Source organism: Helianthus annuus, chromosome 9 (genome assembly GCF_002127325.2).
Source record: "Helianthus annuus cultivar XRQ/B chromosome 9, HanXRQr2.0-SUNRISE, whole genome shotgun sequence".
NCBI lineage: Eukaryota > Viridiplantae > Streptophyta > Magnoliopsida > Asterales > Asteraceae > Helianthus > Helianthus annuus.
Genome location: NC_035441.2, coordinates 185,467,512 through 185,483,903, shown reverse-complemented (window position 1 = coordinate 185,483,903; position 16,392 = coordinate 185,467,512). Strand labels below are relative to the sequence as shown.

The 16,392-nt window shown below is 35.8% G+C and overlaps 1 protein-coding gene across 1 annotated transcript; it reads left to right on the top strand.

Annotated features, from left to right (window-relative positions):
• Window positions 1-553: 553 nt before the first annotated feature.
• Window positions 554-9,028, top strand: LOC110880101 (homeobox-leucine zipper protein GLABRA 2). Its single transcript, XM_022128662.2, has 11 exons — window positions 554-837; window positions 904-1,142; window positions 3,142-3,259; window positions 3,347-3,541; window positions 4,180-4,557; window positions 5,050-5,151; window positions 5,219-5,428; window positions 5,953-6,127; window positions 7,352-7,623; window positions 7,736-7,822; window positions 8,461-9,028. Exons 1-11 carry the CDS (start codon window positions 742-744, stop codon window positions 8,836-8,838), a joined length of 2,250 nt encoding a protein of 749 aa, XP_021984354.1. The 5' UTR covers window positions 554-741; the 3' UTR covers window positions 8,839-9,028.
• The last annotated feature ends 7,364 nt before the right edge of the window (window positions 9,029-16,392 follow it).

Genomic DNA, 16,392 nt, shown 5'->3' with positions numbered 1-16,392 from the left:
GGCATTTCAAAATCCGTCACTGCACGTGAGGTCAATAAACGACCTAAATAGTTTTCAGTTGTATCATATACAAAAGAATATATTCTTCAAAGAAACTAATAACCCAAAAATTAAAGCCGTAATCTAAAAAAATTACAATAGAAATATCCATTCTCATTCACCGTTATCGTTTTCTTTCATATTCTTATTTTTTTTTCCCTAAAACCATCCATAAGATATATTTTCCACCACATCAACATTATTTCTCATTGTCTCTTTTCACTCTCCAATAACCCCGTAGAAGAGAAAACAACATTGAAGGCATCATCGAACCTCTTTATACCCATAATACCGATTACACATTCTAATGTCAACCAAACACTTATGTCCGACTTTCCATATAAAAATCCTTTCAAAAGTTCAAATCATAATGGCCTCGACTCCAAACACTCAATTCATGTGTAATGACATGTAATGTAGTTCGAAGCTTAACCCTGGTTAAAAGAAAAACTAGAGCCGGTCCAACACTATCTAACGGTCAACCCCTACCCGCCCCCACTCCCTCTCTCCACCACTACACCCTTCCCCACCCCACACACACATCTTTCCATTCCTTCTTTCTCTCTCTCTCTCTCTCTCTCTCTCTCTCAGCATCACATGGTCACAGTCCCGCACGCAGACCAAAAGCGAACACAATTTAGTAGAACCAGCACCAGCATACACAGCCATGGCTAATCCGTAACAAACTCTGCTACTACGGTCATGTCGTCTTCCAACGATAACAATAATAATTTCATTAACAATCCACTGACTTCTACCAAAGACCTTTTTCCGTCCACTTCTCTCTCGCTCACTCTCGTAAGTCTTCTTCTTCTGTTAATTAGGTTTAGTTTTTATAAATTTGTATGTGACGATGATATGTAGGGATTGTTTCGTGACGGAGAGGATGCGGTGGATGATCGAAAAGAGGAGGCTGCTAATACGACGGTGACGGAGATCAGCAGCGAGACTTCCGGACCGGTGAGATCACGATCGGATGATGACGATTTCGATGCTGATCCTGACGTCGATGACGGAGATGACGCTAGCAATAAGAATAACAAAAGTAAGAAGCGAAAAAAGTACCACCGCCACACCGCTGATCAAATTCGTGAGATGGAAGCGTACGTCATTCTCATTCTCATTCTCGTTCTTTCTTTTATTATTGTAAATTATTGTTGTTGTTATTTTGCCCTAAATTTCATCGTAACAACTTTGCATAAACTATTTAGGGATTGATTACGGATTAGCTGAGATTAGCCGTACTGCAATTTGATGCATGCTTGTAGATTAAAACGATTGCTAACATTAGGAATGAATTATCACTGGTTATAAGTTTAGAATCGGTGAAAAACATCGAAAAAACAATAACATTAGGAATGAATTGTCACTGGTTTTAAGTTTAGAATGGGTGAAAGACAGCGATAAATCTGACTTGACCGAGTTGTACCTATTTCGAGTAATGTTGACCGAGTTAAAGAAAATCGTCTCGGCACCCTACCGAGTACTGAGTACTCGACCGCCTAGACAGATTTTTACAACACTGCAACTTATATTACTTATATGACTGGAAACCTAGTTTCAATGGTTCAGTGGTTCATGTGGATTTACCAGAAATGAGGTTGGTGGTTTGTAACTATGTTAATCAAGAATATGTTAAAATTCTGAGGGGTGGATAGTCATAATCAAAATTGTGTATAAAAGAATCTTTCAAGAATATGGAGGTGGTTGGGTAAGAGGATACATTGAATAGGATCACTAATTCATCTTTTAAGAAACAACAAGAAAAGGGAAAGCTACTGTTAATTTAATATAAATAAATAAAGTCATCATGTTATAATGCCCTTTCTTTTCTCGTGTAATTTAATAATAAAGAGGCAACTACTAACCACAGCATGTGTGGCCGCATATTTTAAAGCACAATATTGTCACATGTATGTATAGTCAATATAGAATATTCAAAGTTCTTGTGTACTATGACAGTTTTGGTCCTTTGAGTTTGTGATATACTGATATGACTATCTTGTTTGGAAGCATTAAAAATTTTGTTATACAACATGATTCTTAATGAACCATTTGTTAGTTTAAATCATTCTTTTTGACATGCTTGCATCAGGGGCGGACCTAGTGTAGTCCAAGGCGTAGCCCGGGCTACGGCTCAACTTTTATCCGGTAGTGTAATTTTTTTTTTTTTTCGAGTTTTATACTAAGAACACCCCTCAACAACAACTAGGACACCCCTCAAAAAAAAAAAATTTACAAACTGAAATTAAGACCAAAAAATACTGATTATATTGGCCCAAATAACCATGGAAGGAAAACAAAGAAAAAAGATGAAGTTGGTAAAGTTTCTTTGTTAGCGTTGAAGTGAAATAAAAAAAAGTTGCAGGTTTTGATACAAGGAAGAAAGGTTTCTTGAGGAGTACATCTTGGGAAGATAAGTCTAAAAGTCAAAAGTTAATTAATTTACCTTTCAATTCCAAAAAAATACATTTTAATTCTTTCTTTAAAGAAACAATTTAATATAACCTGTTAGGTGGGGTGAGGATGGACTATTAAGGGATTTGTGTTGTGTATAAATATTGAGAAGCAGTTTCATTATATTCAACAATTAGTGTGCCTTGTAGCGAAATTCGGTTTACAATCTTCTTGCTCCAACGCACAGTCTTCATTCTCTGCGTAATCGATCGGCCCCTTACGTAAAAATTAAAAATAAATCTAGCCCGGTCTAAAACCTAAAAACTTATTGTCAATATTGATTCATGAAACATAGCTCAAATGTGAAATGCTCAATAGGGATTCATTAACCTAAATACTAATAACATTAAAAAAACTAGTTTATAAAATTTAATTCTTTAAGGCCTAAGTGTCTTTTTATGGCTCGACCAGGGCACTTGATTTTCAAGATTGGCCCTGCCCCGTAATACAGGTAAAAAAAATTCTCCATTCTATAAATTATATAAACACACGGTAAAAAAATTGGGATACCCCTGAATATTTCTTCTGGTTCCGCCACTGGCTTGCATATTGGATATATCAGTTTGGATGATATACGGTCTTGTAGGTCAGCATGACATCATGCATGGTTCTGTTATTGATTAATGGCTGACATTCATTTTACAGGCTCTTTAAGGAGTCACCTCACCCAGACGAAAAGCAACGACAACAGTTAAGCAAGCGGTTAGGTCTTCATCCTAGACAAGTGAAGTTCTGGTTTCAAAATCGCCGTACTCAAATCAAGGTGTTCATATTTACTGTCATGCCAAATAAGATTTTTGGTTATTGTTATGTTAAAAAGTGATAAGAGAAACTGTGTTTGCTGTTGCAGACTATACAGGAACGCCATGAAAATTCGTTACTAAAATCGGAACTGGATAAACTAGGTGAAGAAAATAAGTTATTAAGGGAGACAATCAAGAAGGGTACCTGTACCAACTGTGGTTTCGGTAGTTCTAGCAAGGATGTCACCACTTACGTTGATGAACAACAGCTTCGCGTTGAAAATGCCAAACTTAGAGCTGAGGTTGTACAGTTATCAGTAGGGCTGCACACAAACCGAGCAAACATGAACAGATCTTGTTCGTGTTCGTTTGTTGAGGAAATATATGTGTTCACGAACTGTTTGTGGACACTTATCGAACGAAACTTTATGTCCGTGTTCGTTTGTTAAGTAAATGAACATGTTCATGTTCGTTTGTTAATTTTAGGTGACGAAAGTTCATGAACACAAACTATGCTCATAAACACAAATGAAAACAAACAAGCATTCATTAATAGAATATATAATACACTGATACTTATTAAATATTTTATTATCAGAATTTTGAAGCATTTATATAAAATAAAATATAAAAACTAAAAACACTAATGAACTATCAATCAAAAACGAACACGTTACCGAACGTTCATGACATAAATGAACGAACGTGACCTCTGTTCGTGTTCGTTCGTTTAACTAAACGAACGGATTTCTTGTTCGTGTTCGTTTATTTATTAAAAGAACGAACACAAACGAACTTTCCGTCGAACGGTTCACGAACCGTTCACTGAACGTTTGGTTCTTTTGCAGCCCTAGTTTTCAGTTCCTCACCTGCGTTTTTTTTCCTTTTTTTAATGAAATTATGCACCTAACGTTAATAAATAAACTGGAGTTTTATGTAGATTGAGAAGCTAAGGACATCAGTTGGGAAATATCCACAGGGAGCATCACCAACGAACTCGTGTTCGGTAGGAAATGACCATGAAAACAAAAGCTCATTAGATTTGTGTAGTGGGTTATTCGGGCTTGAAAAATCTAGAGTAATGGAGGTTGTCGATCTGGCTGTGGAAGAGCTTGTACAAATGGCTAGTGCTGGTGAACCACTATGGGTCAAGAGCTTGGAGACGGGTCGAGAAATACTTAATTACGATGAATACTTGACCAAGTTCTCCACTGTGGATTCAAGCAATGTTCAACGGTTGAGATTCATTGAGGCATCTAGAGATAGTGGTGTTGTTTTTGTGGATCTCCCCCAGCTAGTTCGAAGTTTCATGGATGTGGTATGCTTACCTAAAATGGGTTAATTGCATTCATAATTTCCAACTACAGAACAGGGTCAAATCTAGAGGTGGCATTATGAACATTTTCGGTAACGGGTCAAAACGGGCACCGGGTTGAAGTGATGTGTTAACACTTTTTGTTCCTTTTTTTGGAGTGTTTTTATTAATACTGAATGATTTAATTATGATTACCAAATAACTATTTGAAGTACTAGTCTACATCTTCAATAAAACAATTAAAATAGACTTTGGGTGATCGACTTCCAATCCGTTTGACTAGTTAGACTCATTTTACTTGAAGTAAAATGCCATTTCGTCCCTGAGGTTTGGCCACTTTTGCGATTTTCGTCCAAAAGTTTGTTTTTTCGCATTTGGATCCAAAAGGTTGCCATTTTTATCCGGCTTGTTAACTCCATCCATTTTTCTCTGTTAAGGCAGGGGCATTTTCGTTTTTGTTTTTGGGCATTTTCTTACGTATATTTGTTATTGCAGAAAGAATTTGAGGAAATGTTTCCATGCATGATCTCAAAAGCAGCTACCCTTGATGTTATTTGTAACGGCGAAGGTCCTAACAGAAAGGGTGCGGTTCAACTGGTGAGTAACACACTTAAGTCAAACAATCTAGTTCCTAAAGTTGGTTGATATTTCACATTGGTTGCAGATGTTTGCTGAGCTGCAAATGCTAACTCCGTTGGTGGCCACAAGAGAAGTTTATTTCGTGAGATATTCCAAGCAATTGACTGCTGAAAAGTGGGCAATTGTTGACGTTTCTATTGACAATGTAGAAAAGAACATTGATGCCTCCTTAGCGAGATGCAGAAAACGTCCATCTGGTTGCATCATCGAGGACAAATCAAATGGTCACTGTAAGGTAAAGCATCATACTACACCTAATAATAATTGTGCAAGAAAAATTAAGAGTAAAATGCCATTTTTCGTCCCTCAGGTTTGGTAATTTTTTCGATTTTCATCCAAAGGTTTGTTTTTAGCATCCGGATCCAAAAGTTTGAAATCTTGCCATTTTCATCTGGCTTGTTAACTCCATCCAGTTTTCTCTGTTGTCAGGGATATTTTCGTCTTTTTTGCTAACTTAAAGGGGAATTCGGTCTTTTTCACTTTATGTAAAAAGACCTAGTACCCCTGAAAAAGACCGCATTGCCCTTTAAATTAACAAAAAAGACAGAAATACCCCAGACTTAACGGAGAAAAATGGATGGAGTTAACGAGCCGGATGAAAATGGCAAGATTTCAAACATTTTGGATCCGGATGCTAAAAAACAAACCTTTGGACGAAAGTCGCACTGGTCAAACCTCACGGATGAAAATGACATTTTACTCAAAAATTAATAACATATGCCCTTTTTTCCTGAATATATATCCAATGTGGTGTGCTAGGTGACATGGATAGAGCATTGGGAATGCCAAAAAAGCGTATCTCATTCTATGTTTCGTGCAATCATCAATAGCGGCCTCGCTTTTGGAGCAAGGCATTGGATGGCCACATTGCAGCAACAATGCGAACGTCTTGTGTTCTTCCTTGCAACAAATGTTCCCACTAAGGATTCTTGTGGTATTTGAATTTGAGTTGATACCATAAACAAGTCAACATACCTTCTCATTTTGCATGAAAAAGTCCTCAACCAAATTTGGATATTAAAGTCCCATATTGGGATACTCAGGTGTCATGGATAGGGGTGCAAACGGGCCGGGCAGCTCAGGAGCTGCTTGAGATCGACTCGAGAAAAAGCTCGCAACGAGCCGAGCCTGAGCCTAGCATGTGAAGCTTGTCAGGCTCGTCGAGCCTTATCGAGCGTTAGTGTAATATTAGTTTTTATTAATATTTAATAACATTTACCCCTTATTTAAAGTTGTCTAGTAGACAAGCCGAGCTTATTTAAACTTGTTTACGAGCGGAGCCCGAACCTAAAAATAAGCTTGTTAGTAAACGAGCCCGAGCTTCACTTTTCGAGCTCGTGAGCTTAAACGGGTCTATTTTTATATTATTTTTATTAAATATTTTAATTAATAGATAATAAACGCGTTGAGCTCGAGCTTGAGAAAATTAACAAGCTCAAGGACTTTAAGATGTCGAAATTTTGGACTTTAATATAAATTAACAAGTTCAAGGACTTTAATATGTCAAAATTTGGATTAAATAACTTCTTCATGCAAAATGAGAAATTGTGTTGGTTATATTCTAAGTAGCACTGGAACGGGTACGGGATCGGGGTACGGGGACGATACGGGAATGAGGAACGGCAAAACTCAAAATTCCAAGATACGGGTACGGCAATAAAAAATATAAAAAAATAAAAACACATTGAACAAATTCCAAAAATACTACATCTTCCAAAGGTAAATAGGTAATTAATTATCAATAATCAAATCATTTTCAAATTCCGGTTCATCTAGTGAGAGATCGGCAATCGGTAGAGAATTAGAGATGATGAGACTTGAGAGTTTAGAGATTAGAGAAGCCGAATATGATAGGTCTATTTATTTAATGGCCGGTTGTGGAATTTGAAAGGGTAAAAACCCTAAAAATAAATGGAAACGGGCTGGATACTTCTACCAGATACGTCCCCGACATTGGAAACGGTTAGGAAACGTCCCCGACGAGTACCTATGGTGTTTCCGTCCCCGACAAGTACCCGAAACGGGTACGGCCACATAAATGGAGTCCCCATGCTACATAGGTTATATTATATTGGTATTAAGTAATAACCTTTAAAATTCCGACGTTTTTTCACTCTACTAATAATTACTTACATATGTTGTTTTTGTATTGAATCAGGTATCGGTACACTGGCGGGGAGGAAAAGTATTCTAAAACTGGCACAGAGAATGACGTCGAGTTTTAGTAGAGCACTAGGAGCCTCAAGCTATCACACATGGAAAAAGATACCAAGTAAGACGGGATATGACATACGGGTGGCTTCCAGAAAGAACCTAAATGATGCCGGTGAACCTTTAGGTGTGATACTATGTGCAGTTTCGTCTATATGGTTGCCAGTTTCTCACACTCTTCTTTTTGACTTCCTAAGAGATGAAACTCGAAGAAATGAGGTAGACAATATACATACACCCCTTTTCAGTCTTTGAATACGAATAACGTTAAACAAAGTCTACCTAAAGCTTTGAAGTTTGAAATGTTTGTATTCTTGTTTGAATTTTCAAGTGGGATATTATGTCAAATGGTGGTCCGGTTCAATCTATTGCCAACCTGGCAAAAGGACAAGATCAAGGAAATACCGTCTCCATCCATGTAAGATTTGATTATTTTTTTTAGTAAAGGTGACAGTTTCAATCATTTACTTGTAAAGTTATGCTTTATCTCATATGGGTTAAATAATTGGTATAAAAAGTTGGTTAAATAGGAAACGGGTCAATTACGTGCGCTAATAAACCTCTTAAAATCATTTCATGAAAAAAATTACTAGATTATTTTTTAAATCTTTGCAGTTAATATCGGTTATCGGTCCCCATTTTAAATATCGGTGTCAAATATTGGTCAAGTCAGAATATTGATACCGATATGATTGGCGATATTGACCGATATATCACCGATTCTCCCGATATTAGTACCTTTCTTCTTAGTTCTACCATTCGTCTATCTTCTTATTGCTGCTATTATTGTTTTAAGTCTTAATTGTTAATTGTTAGTGTTAAATGTTGGTGTTTCAAGTCTTAGTCAGTTCCTACTTGCTACAGCTGTTAGTGTTTTGCAAGTTGCAAAAGGTTGTTAATTGCTATATATATAAATTTTGCATGATATTAAAATTACGGATATCCCACCGCGATAACCCATATCTTCTTATATACAACCTTTGACTTATAGAAGTCAAACTCAAAACTAACTGGATTATATTAACTAACCAACCAATTGTAACATATTGCATGCAGACAATGAAGTGGAAGGAGAACATGTGGATGATCCAAGATAGCTGCACAAACGCATACGAGTCCATGGTGGTGTGTGCACCGGTGGCTGTGACCGCCATGCAGTCCATAATGGCTGGCTGTGACTCTAGCAACATCGCCATATTACCCTTGGGTTTTTCAATTCTACCTGATGGGATTGAAACAAGGCCTTTGGTGATCACATCAAAGGCAGATGATCAAAGTTGGGAATACGGGTCGTTGTTAACCGTTGGATTTCAGATCCTTACAAGCGACTCACCCATATCTAAACTCAGTATGGAATCCGTGGATTCCGTTAATACGCTTATTTCGAGCACCCTGCACAATATCAAGACGGGTTTACAATGTGAAGATCAATGATTTTACTGCTACAATATAGAGATATACTTGTGCATCATGAATAATCTTTTAGTTTTAAGGACCACCCATAAAATCTGACTTTTTCCAGGTATTAGGTGAAAATGTCTTGGTACAAGTAAATATTTGGTGGGTTTTGAAAGATTAGATTTGAATACGTGAAGACAATTAAGATACTAATTATTGGAGACTAGATGATGATAATATATTTATGTTTGTAGAAAAAAGATCAAATACAAATAACTTTAATGTACAGAACGTATGAACCGAAGGTTTTGCTGAAAAAACGTGGTGATATTTTCGTAATTATTAGTACTTATCAAAATTACTCTACAAATAATTTTGATCTGGAAGAGTAATTTTGATCTTGTAGGGTAACTATCCAAATTACTCTACAAGAAAATTACTCTACAAGAATCTTGTAGAGTAATTTGGATCTTGTATGGTAATTATCAAAATTACTCTACAAGTGTATCAAAATTACTCAACCGCATTCAACGCTAATAATTTAGCGTAACCTCAACATCATTCTTTATTAGTGAGTCCACAAGCTATTCATTTATTACCCATTCATTTCTAAATTACCAGTAAATAACTAGTCTGACACATAGTATGCACCACTATTCAAGCATGTAGTACAAGACACTAATGCATACTTCCAAGGATGGGATTGGTACAGTACCTGTACTTATACTCATACCGGTACCGAAAATACCGTACCAAATATATAGGTACGGTACGGTACGGTCACGAGTACGGGTACTGGTATGGGTATTTCGGTACAGTACCCGCTTTGATACCATTTTGTTTTTATTTAGTTTTTGAGCACTTGTACAAGTACTAAATAGGTAAAATTGACATGAGTATCAATATAGTACGAGTGCCAAATAGTTAAAATTGGTACGAGTACCAATACAATATGGGTGTCATATAGGTAAAATTAATACGAGTACTATAAATACCATAATACGAAATAAGACATAATACAAAAAAACTTTTAAAGGTCTATATAAAATTTGGTACCAGTACCCGTTCTTACCCGTACCCGTACCAATACCGAAACTACCGAATACCAAAATCAATAAAACTGGGTACCGATACATGTACCAAATACCTAAAATTGGTACGGGTACGAGTGCGGGTATTTGGGAAAAAAAGCCCATCCTAACATACTTCTACCAATTTTGAACTCGGACAAAAACCTTCACATCGATTAATTCAAACACACCTTCCTCATATAAGCTTTCTAACAATTTCATTATTATCACATTCTATACATAATTACCATGTTTTTGCTTACAACATCACCTTCCAACTTCACATAGGCATTTCATGAGACACTCGGTATGTGCAGTGGCGAACCCATAAATTTTTCTATGGGGGTGCGGAATATTGTTAAAGATTTTAGGCCCCTGTGTATATATAAAAAAATCGGTTAATATCGGGCAAGTCTTGTAAAACAAAAGAACATCAAACTAAAATTTATATAACCATAAAAAATACGTCAAATGTCATTATAAGCATGTTTAAAATTGTGCCTTACAAGTTTTCATTTTTTTAAAATCTATGCAAAAAGTCATCTAGAGTTACTTTATTAATGGTTACTCATGAGAAATCTTGCCAAAGCTTCCCTACTCATGGTTTCTATCACATATAAATCAATCCATAAATTTCAATTTTAATTTTCAAGTCCTAGTAAAGTCTAGAACAACAATTTTTTTTTAATCAAAACACATAAAATTTCAAATCCTTTTAACATCTCTATAACTTTATCTATCCTAAAAATCACAAAAAAAAAAAAAAAAACAAAGGTACCTCGTGAAATTTTGTATTCCCGGTGATGGGGTGGCCGGAATCAAGCTTTTCCGTTGAGAATGTAGCCGTCGTCGTGCTTATTGACTGCTTTCGTGCGTCGGTCGTTGCGCGATCAGAAGAGGAGTGGGAAAAAGAACTGAAAGGGGTGGTTGGGTTGGGTTATTTTATTTAACTTCATATTTAATTGGGTGGGGTTAGTTGGGCTTAGGTTACAATGGAATGTTTACTGGGCTAATGGCTAAATTGTTAAATGAAAGTTATTGGGTTAAATTGTTAAGTAAAGTGGTTAAAGAATAATTATATACACTAGGTTATATTTTAATAAAAAGCAATGTTTATATATTTTATATGGATTCAGTTAGTTCTTTTTATTCTTGCTCGAGCCGGATGATGAAAAATTATCATGTCCGTAATAACTGAGGGAAATTTAACAAAGACCTGAAAAGTATATTGGAGGTAAAAAAATATAACAATTGAAGCATGAATTATATTGGGGGTAAAAAAATATAACAATTGAAGCATGAATTTTAATGGGTCCCAATTCTTTTTAAACGTGATCAAGAATGTACGGAATGTTAATGAGTAAGTATGGATAGTTAGAGCGTCAACGTGGCCTTTAGATGCGTCGGTCGTACAGTTGTACTGTAGAAAAGTATGCAGACGACTTCCATTCGTCAGCCAGACCACTCGAAGGCGTCGGACTGACCCCTAAAATGTGTCGGCCTTACGGTCTAGTGCGTCAGCCAGAACACTCAAAGGCGTTGGGCCTTACGTTCTAATGCATTGGCCTGACGGTCTAGCGCGTCAGCCAGACCACTCGAAGGCGTCGACCGTTACGTTCTAATGCGCCGGGCTGACAATCTTATGCGTCAGCCAGACCACTCTTATGCACCGGGCTGCCACTTTGTTGTGTCAGCCTGGCCTCAAATCCATGACGTCGGCCAGACCACTCCATTGCGTCGGCTTGACATCTCTATTGCGTCAGCCATAACGCAACACATATGCAAGCCACACAACTTTCCTAATATTGACGCAAGCCGTCTAGGAGACGTCGATACTATGTGTCAATCGACGCAACAGGTTTGTCGGACACGTGCCACCACCCCTTAATGGACGCAAAATCTAACACATGGACGCGTCCCATGGTTTAGACGTCACTCCATGAACGCTTGAGGGTGACATTTTGATAATATGAGTTGGTCAACTGACATTTTTGTAATTTCCACAAATTAAAAGTGACATGCTGACATACTACAACAACCTATTAAAATTGACATGCTGACATATTACAACAACCTATTAAGTTTAGGACCACATTATTTTTCTTTTGAAAGGAAAAGGAATTTCATTCAAAAAATAAAACAGTCCTTATCACCACATAAATAAAATCATTAAAACATTCATGTCGGTAGTGTTTGAATAGTCGCTTATCAGTTGTCACCGTTATTATCAACGTATATAACCGGTGATATTTGGGCTACACGTAATTTTTTCACAAAATTTCTTAACCTCGGATTAAAATTAAAACCTAGTAATGAAATTTTCTTGAAATTAGTTTAAATGACTTAATAGTTATCAAATAAATACGTCGAAATAATAAGAGTGTTTGAATAAATTTTGATTTCGAATTCAATGAAACACGAAAATAAAGGTGTGTTTGGATGGTCATCATGCAAAATTGGGTATACCTTGGAAATCACTTCGACACCTCACGTATACATATATTATCATCGACACTAGAACAATATTTAAAATCAATTCAAAACTTTTAAATATAGATATGAAAATATATAATAAAATTAAGTAGCAAAGATTGTTGAATAATCATTAAGTTGTAAAGTTACTTTTTTCTGTTACTAATAAAATTGATATAGTTTTGAAGCAGATTTCATGCTTTCTTTCAGTTTTACATGTGAAATGGAAAATTAAAAAAAAAAAAAAAAACATTTCCATTCAAAATATTCTTCTTTGTCATTCTCTCGTCCGCTTCCAAGTTGCATGCCCCCCACACCTCTTAGATGAGTTTGGTGTACGGATTATTATTAAAGGAATTAAAATTTGATAGAACTAGATTTGAAATATAGATATCTCTCTTGACTGTTTCCAAGTTTCATGGCCCCATCATCTCTGGATGCGTTTGCTTTACGGAATATAGTTAAAGAAATTGATTTTGATAGAAATGGATTTGAAATTTAGATCAAACAAAAAGATTTACAATTTTAAAGGAATTGAAGTTGGAATTTGAATTTGTAATGTATTAGGGTGATAAAACAATCATAAAAGAAATGAAATTTATCGCTACGTCCACCATCTACTCGTCAGAGTTACCACTGTCGTCAGGCCCATTCCACTTTTGCACTACCGTTTACCGGTTGCCACTAGAATCATCAATAGTGGTGACGATAGATGGTGAAGGCAAGTATGATCTGGACAACTACGTGGGTGGTGGAGGCGAGATGTGGTGGCTGCGAAGTTGGTGGTCATGATGGTGGGGTTGTGAGAGTAAGAGGAAGGCGGTGGTAAGTATCACACCACAATCGATGGTGGAAACATCAAGGCGGGACGAACGAGATTGCTCAAAACGTCATAACATACTATTTGTGATAATAAATTAAGATTTCAATTTTCGTTTCATTTCATAACTTCCAAAGATACATTGTCTCAAAAAAAATTCCAACAACTTGCATGGGATCAACATGACTAAACATCAAAAGAAATACATAAACAAAATTCGGGTGCGTTTCTAATTTCCACCTTAAGTTGATTTCTCGTGCATCGTCATAAATTTCCTGCAACATTTATATAAAGTATACGTCAATACAGAAAGATCGGTGAACATACAAGTTTTGTCTACATATCATAATTATAAAAGTGTCTCGAATCCACATGTTAATTGTACACGAGGTTATATGAACATACTAGCATGCACCAACTATAAATCAAACCAAAGTGTCCACTAGCTTAATCTTATAACCGAAGTGAATAAGACCGTATTGACTGAATAGTGAATACTTAACACTGACCACAAAATGGGCGATGTGCTATTCCTATAGCGCTATACATGTTAAGGAAGGCTTGCAAAGTTAATGATAGAGAGCATGCATGATAGGATTCTAGTATGTGTAAACAAGTAGCATTAGAAGTAGAATGTTAAGGATTGAATGTTTGCATAAGATTGATTGTATGTGTGATTGTGAATTTAGTAATGATACATGTTACAACCCAAAGTGTTTTAAAGCGTTAAATGGGTCAAGTATACTAATGGTTTGTGAATATATTCCACAAAAGCGAGTTGAATGAGTTTGAAGGTTGGAGTTACCCTAAAACGGGAAACAAAGGTGTGTGAGTTTATGAAGTTTGATGGTGGGAAATGTATTTGGTTATCTTTGCTTTGATACTCATTTGGACATGATCTTTAGTTAGTGTTTTTCATGGATGTTACACTCATGGAAGTCCAGAACAAGGAGTCCTAGACTAAGATAAGTTCCACCTTAATATCTAACATTCAACCATGGTCTCGGTTGATGTTATAGTTTGGTTTTTAGAAGTATTACAAAGGTATATTAATAAGTATATTATAGTCATGTGTTGTTATGTATTAGAGGAAGGGTAATCCACTAACCTCATGATGTTCACCATTGCACAAAAATCACCACAAGGATGATTCGAATTGTCATATATAATATGAAGAACATAAACCAACTCTTCTAATTCACCATGTAACCAAGTGAGTTCAACTAGACGAGTGCTTCCAAACATGCTTATTGTTGGAGACTTGGGGTAGTTTGTTCACTTTGTTAACTTGAAAGTTACTTGGTGACTTAGATTGTATGAAAATGGAGGTATATGACCTCAAAGTTTCTAAATTCATACCTCAACACAAATCTTCTAACAATAGAACTTGTTGGTAACCTGGTTTGGTGCAAAGAAATCCAAGAAACAAGGTACAAGATGAACAAGTATGAAAGTTTTAAGAAAAACACCCAATTTGGACATCAAAATGGTGATGTGCCAACTTGGTTTACCTTGGTAAACTTGTGGTAACGCTCCTAGAGGTTTTCCAAGTAGGAGGAAAGCAAGAAACAAGAAGAAAACAAGATTAAATGAGTTTAAAACTTACTGTTTTAAACTTAAGAACAATCTGCCAACACTTGAATTCTTATGAGATTGAGAAGATTTGAGATTGTTTTGTATGTGTGTAAAAGGATTAGGAGGTGTGGTGAAGGTGTATTCATAAGTGGGTATTAAGGTTTGGATTTAAATGAAGGTAGTTGGGAGTTGGAGTGGAGGGAAGGTGTAAAAGTGACAAAATTTGCTATTTGAAATGGAGTCTGTCATACCAGATCCTTGCGGATCGTATGACCTTTGGTCTTGCGGTCCATAAGACCTAAATTTTTTTTTCAAAAATGTCACTTTGAGTCCCTGCAGTTAGGTTGTGTGTTATTTCATGTTATAATTACACAATTAGGTATGTTTTAGGCATTTTATGGTGTATACAAGCATGCGTACTGTGTGAATATGTTTGAATATAATTCCGGGAAAATATATTCTCGGTGTATGACTTGGCTTTTAAATATAAATGTGTATTTCGTGATTGTTTGCATATAATGCAAGATTATTTGTGCAAGTATGATATAAAATGTGGTTTCCATTATGATCAAACTCTCGGAGTTACAAGAATTGAATTTGAAATACGAATTACAATAAATTGAAAACGAAACTGAAAAATACGGAACATTACAGCAAGGATGGGTGGCGTATGCAACGGTGGTGGTCGAAGATTAAAATTCCTTTGGTTAAATTTATTCACAACTTGGAAGGAATGTTGAAATCCCTCCTGTTGTGCTCTCGAGTTTAATAAACAAAACAAAAGAAGAGAAAATGTAATAAGGAGCGAAAAGAAAGTGTGGAAAGAAAATATTAAATTAACTATCGTGTTCCTGAGTTCGAAGAAAATGAAAATAAAAGTTAAGATACGTATTAAAAATCCTTTCCTTCCATATCTCTCGAATTCGGAAGGATTTAAAATGAAGGAAATTAAGATAAGTTTTCCTTTCCTTTCTCTCCATTTTCTTTCTTTAAAAAACTTTGGAACACGACTTTTTTTTTGACGTACTTCCAAATCCTTTCTTTTCCTTCGTTAAATGAAAGTCGGGAACACAACGTTAGCTAAAGAAATTTGAGAGATTTGATTTCAATTCTAATCTAATTCATTTATCTAACGAAACACATTAAACCTATTGCAATACTAACTAATTATACAAACCAAACTTTAAAAAAAATGGAATTTAAATTCCAATTTCAATGATGTCACACCCCAACCGATGTCGGAAACATCGAGGCGTGACAGGCGAGATTGCTCAAAGACAACATAACACAAAATTTGCGACAATAAACGTATAGGTATTAAGTGACTTGGTTGAAGGTTAAAAATTGGGTTTGGGTATTAAATGAGTTGGTTGGGGGTTAAATGTATGCAATCATAATAATAAAATTTATGAAATAACATTCCAAATAAAATCTTGATGTATGAATCGGTTTTGAATTACAAAGATTTGAAAATAGAATACGAATTAAAACAAAGTGGAAAGATATTGAAAAATACGGAATGTTACAATTGAATTACGTGAACCAAAGAACCATTGTATCTGCCAGACAGTTACTTCTCATGTACAAATATTTCAAATAACTAGATGATTCGACATTAAGCCGTGCAATAGATTCATATGGAACTGGTAAAGA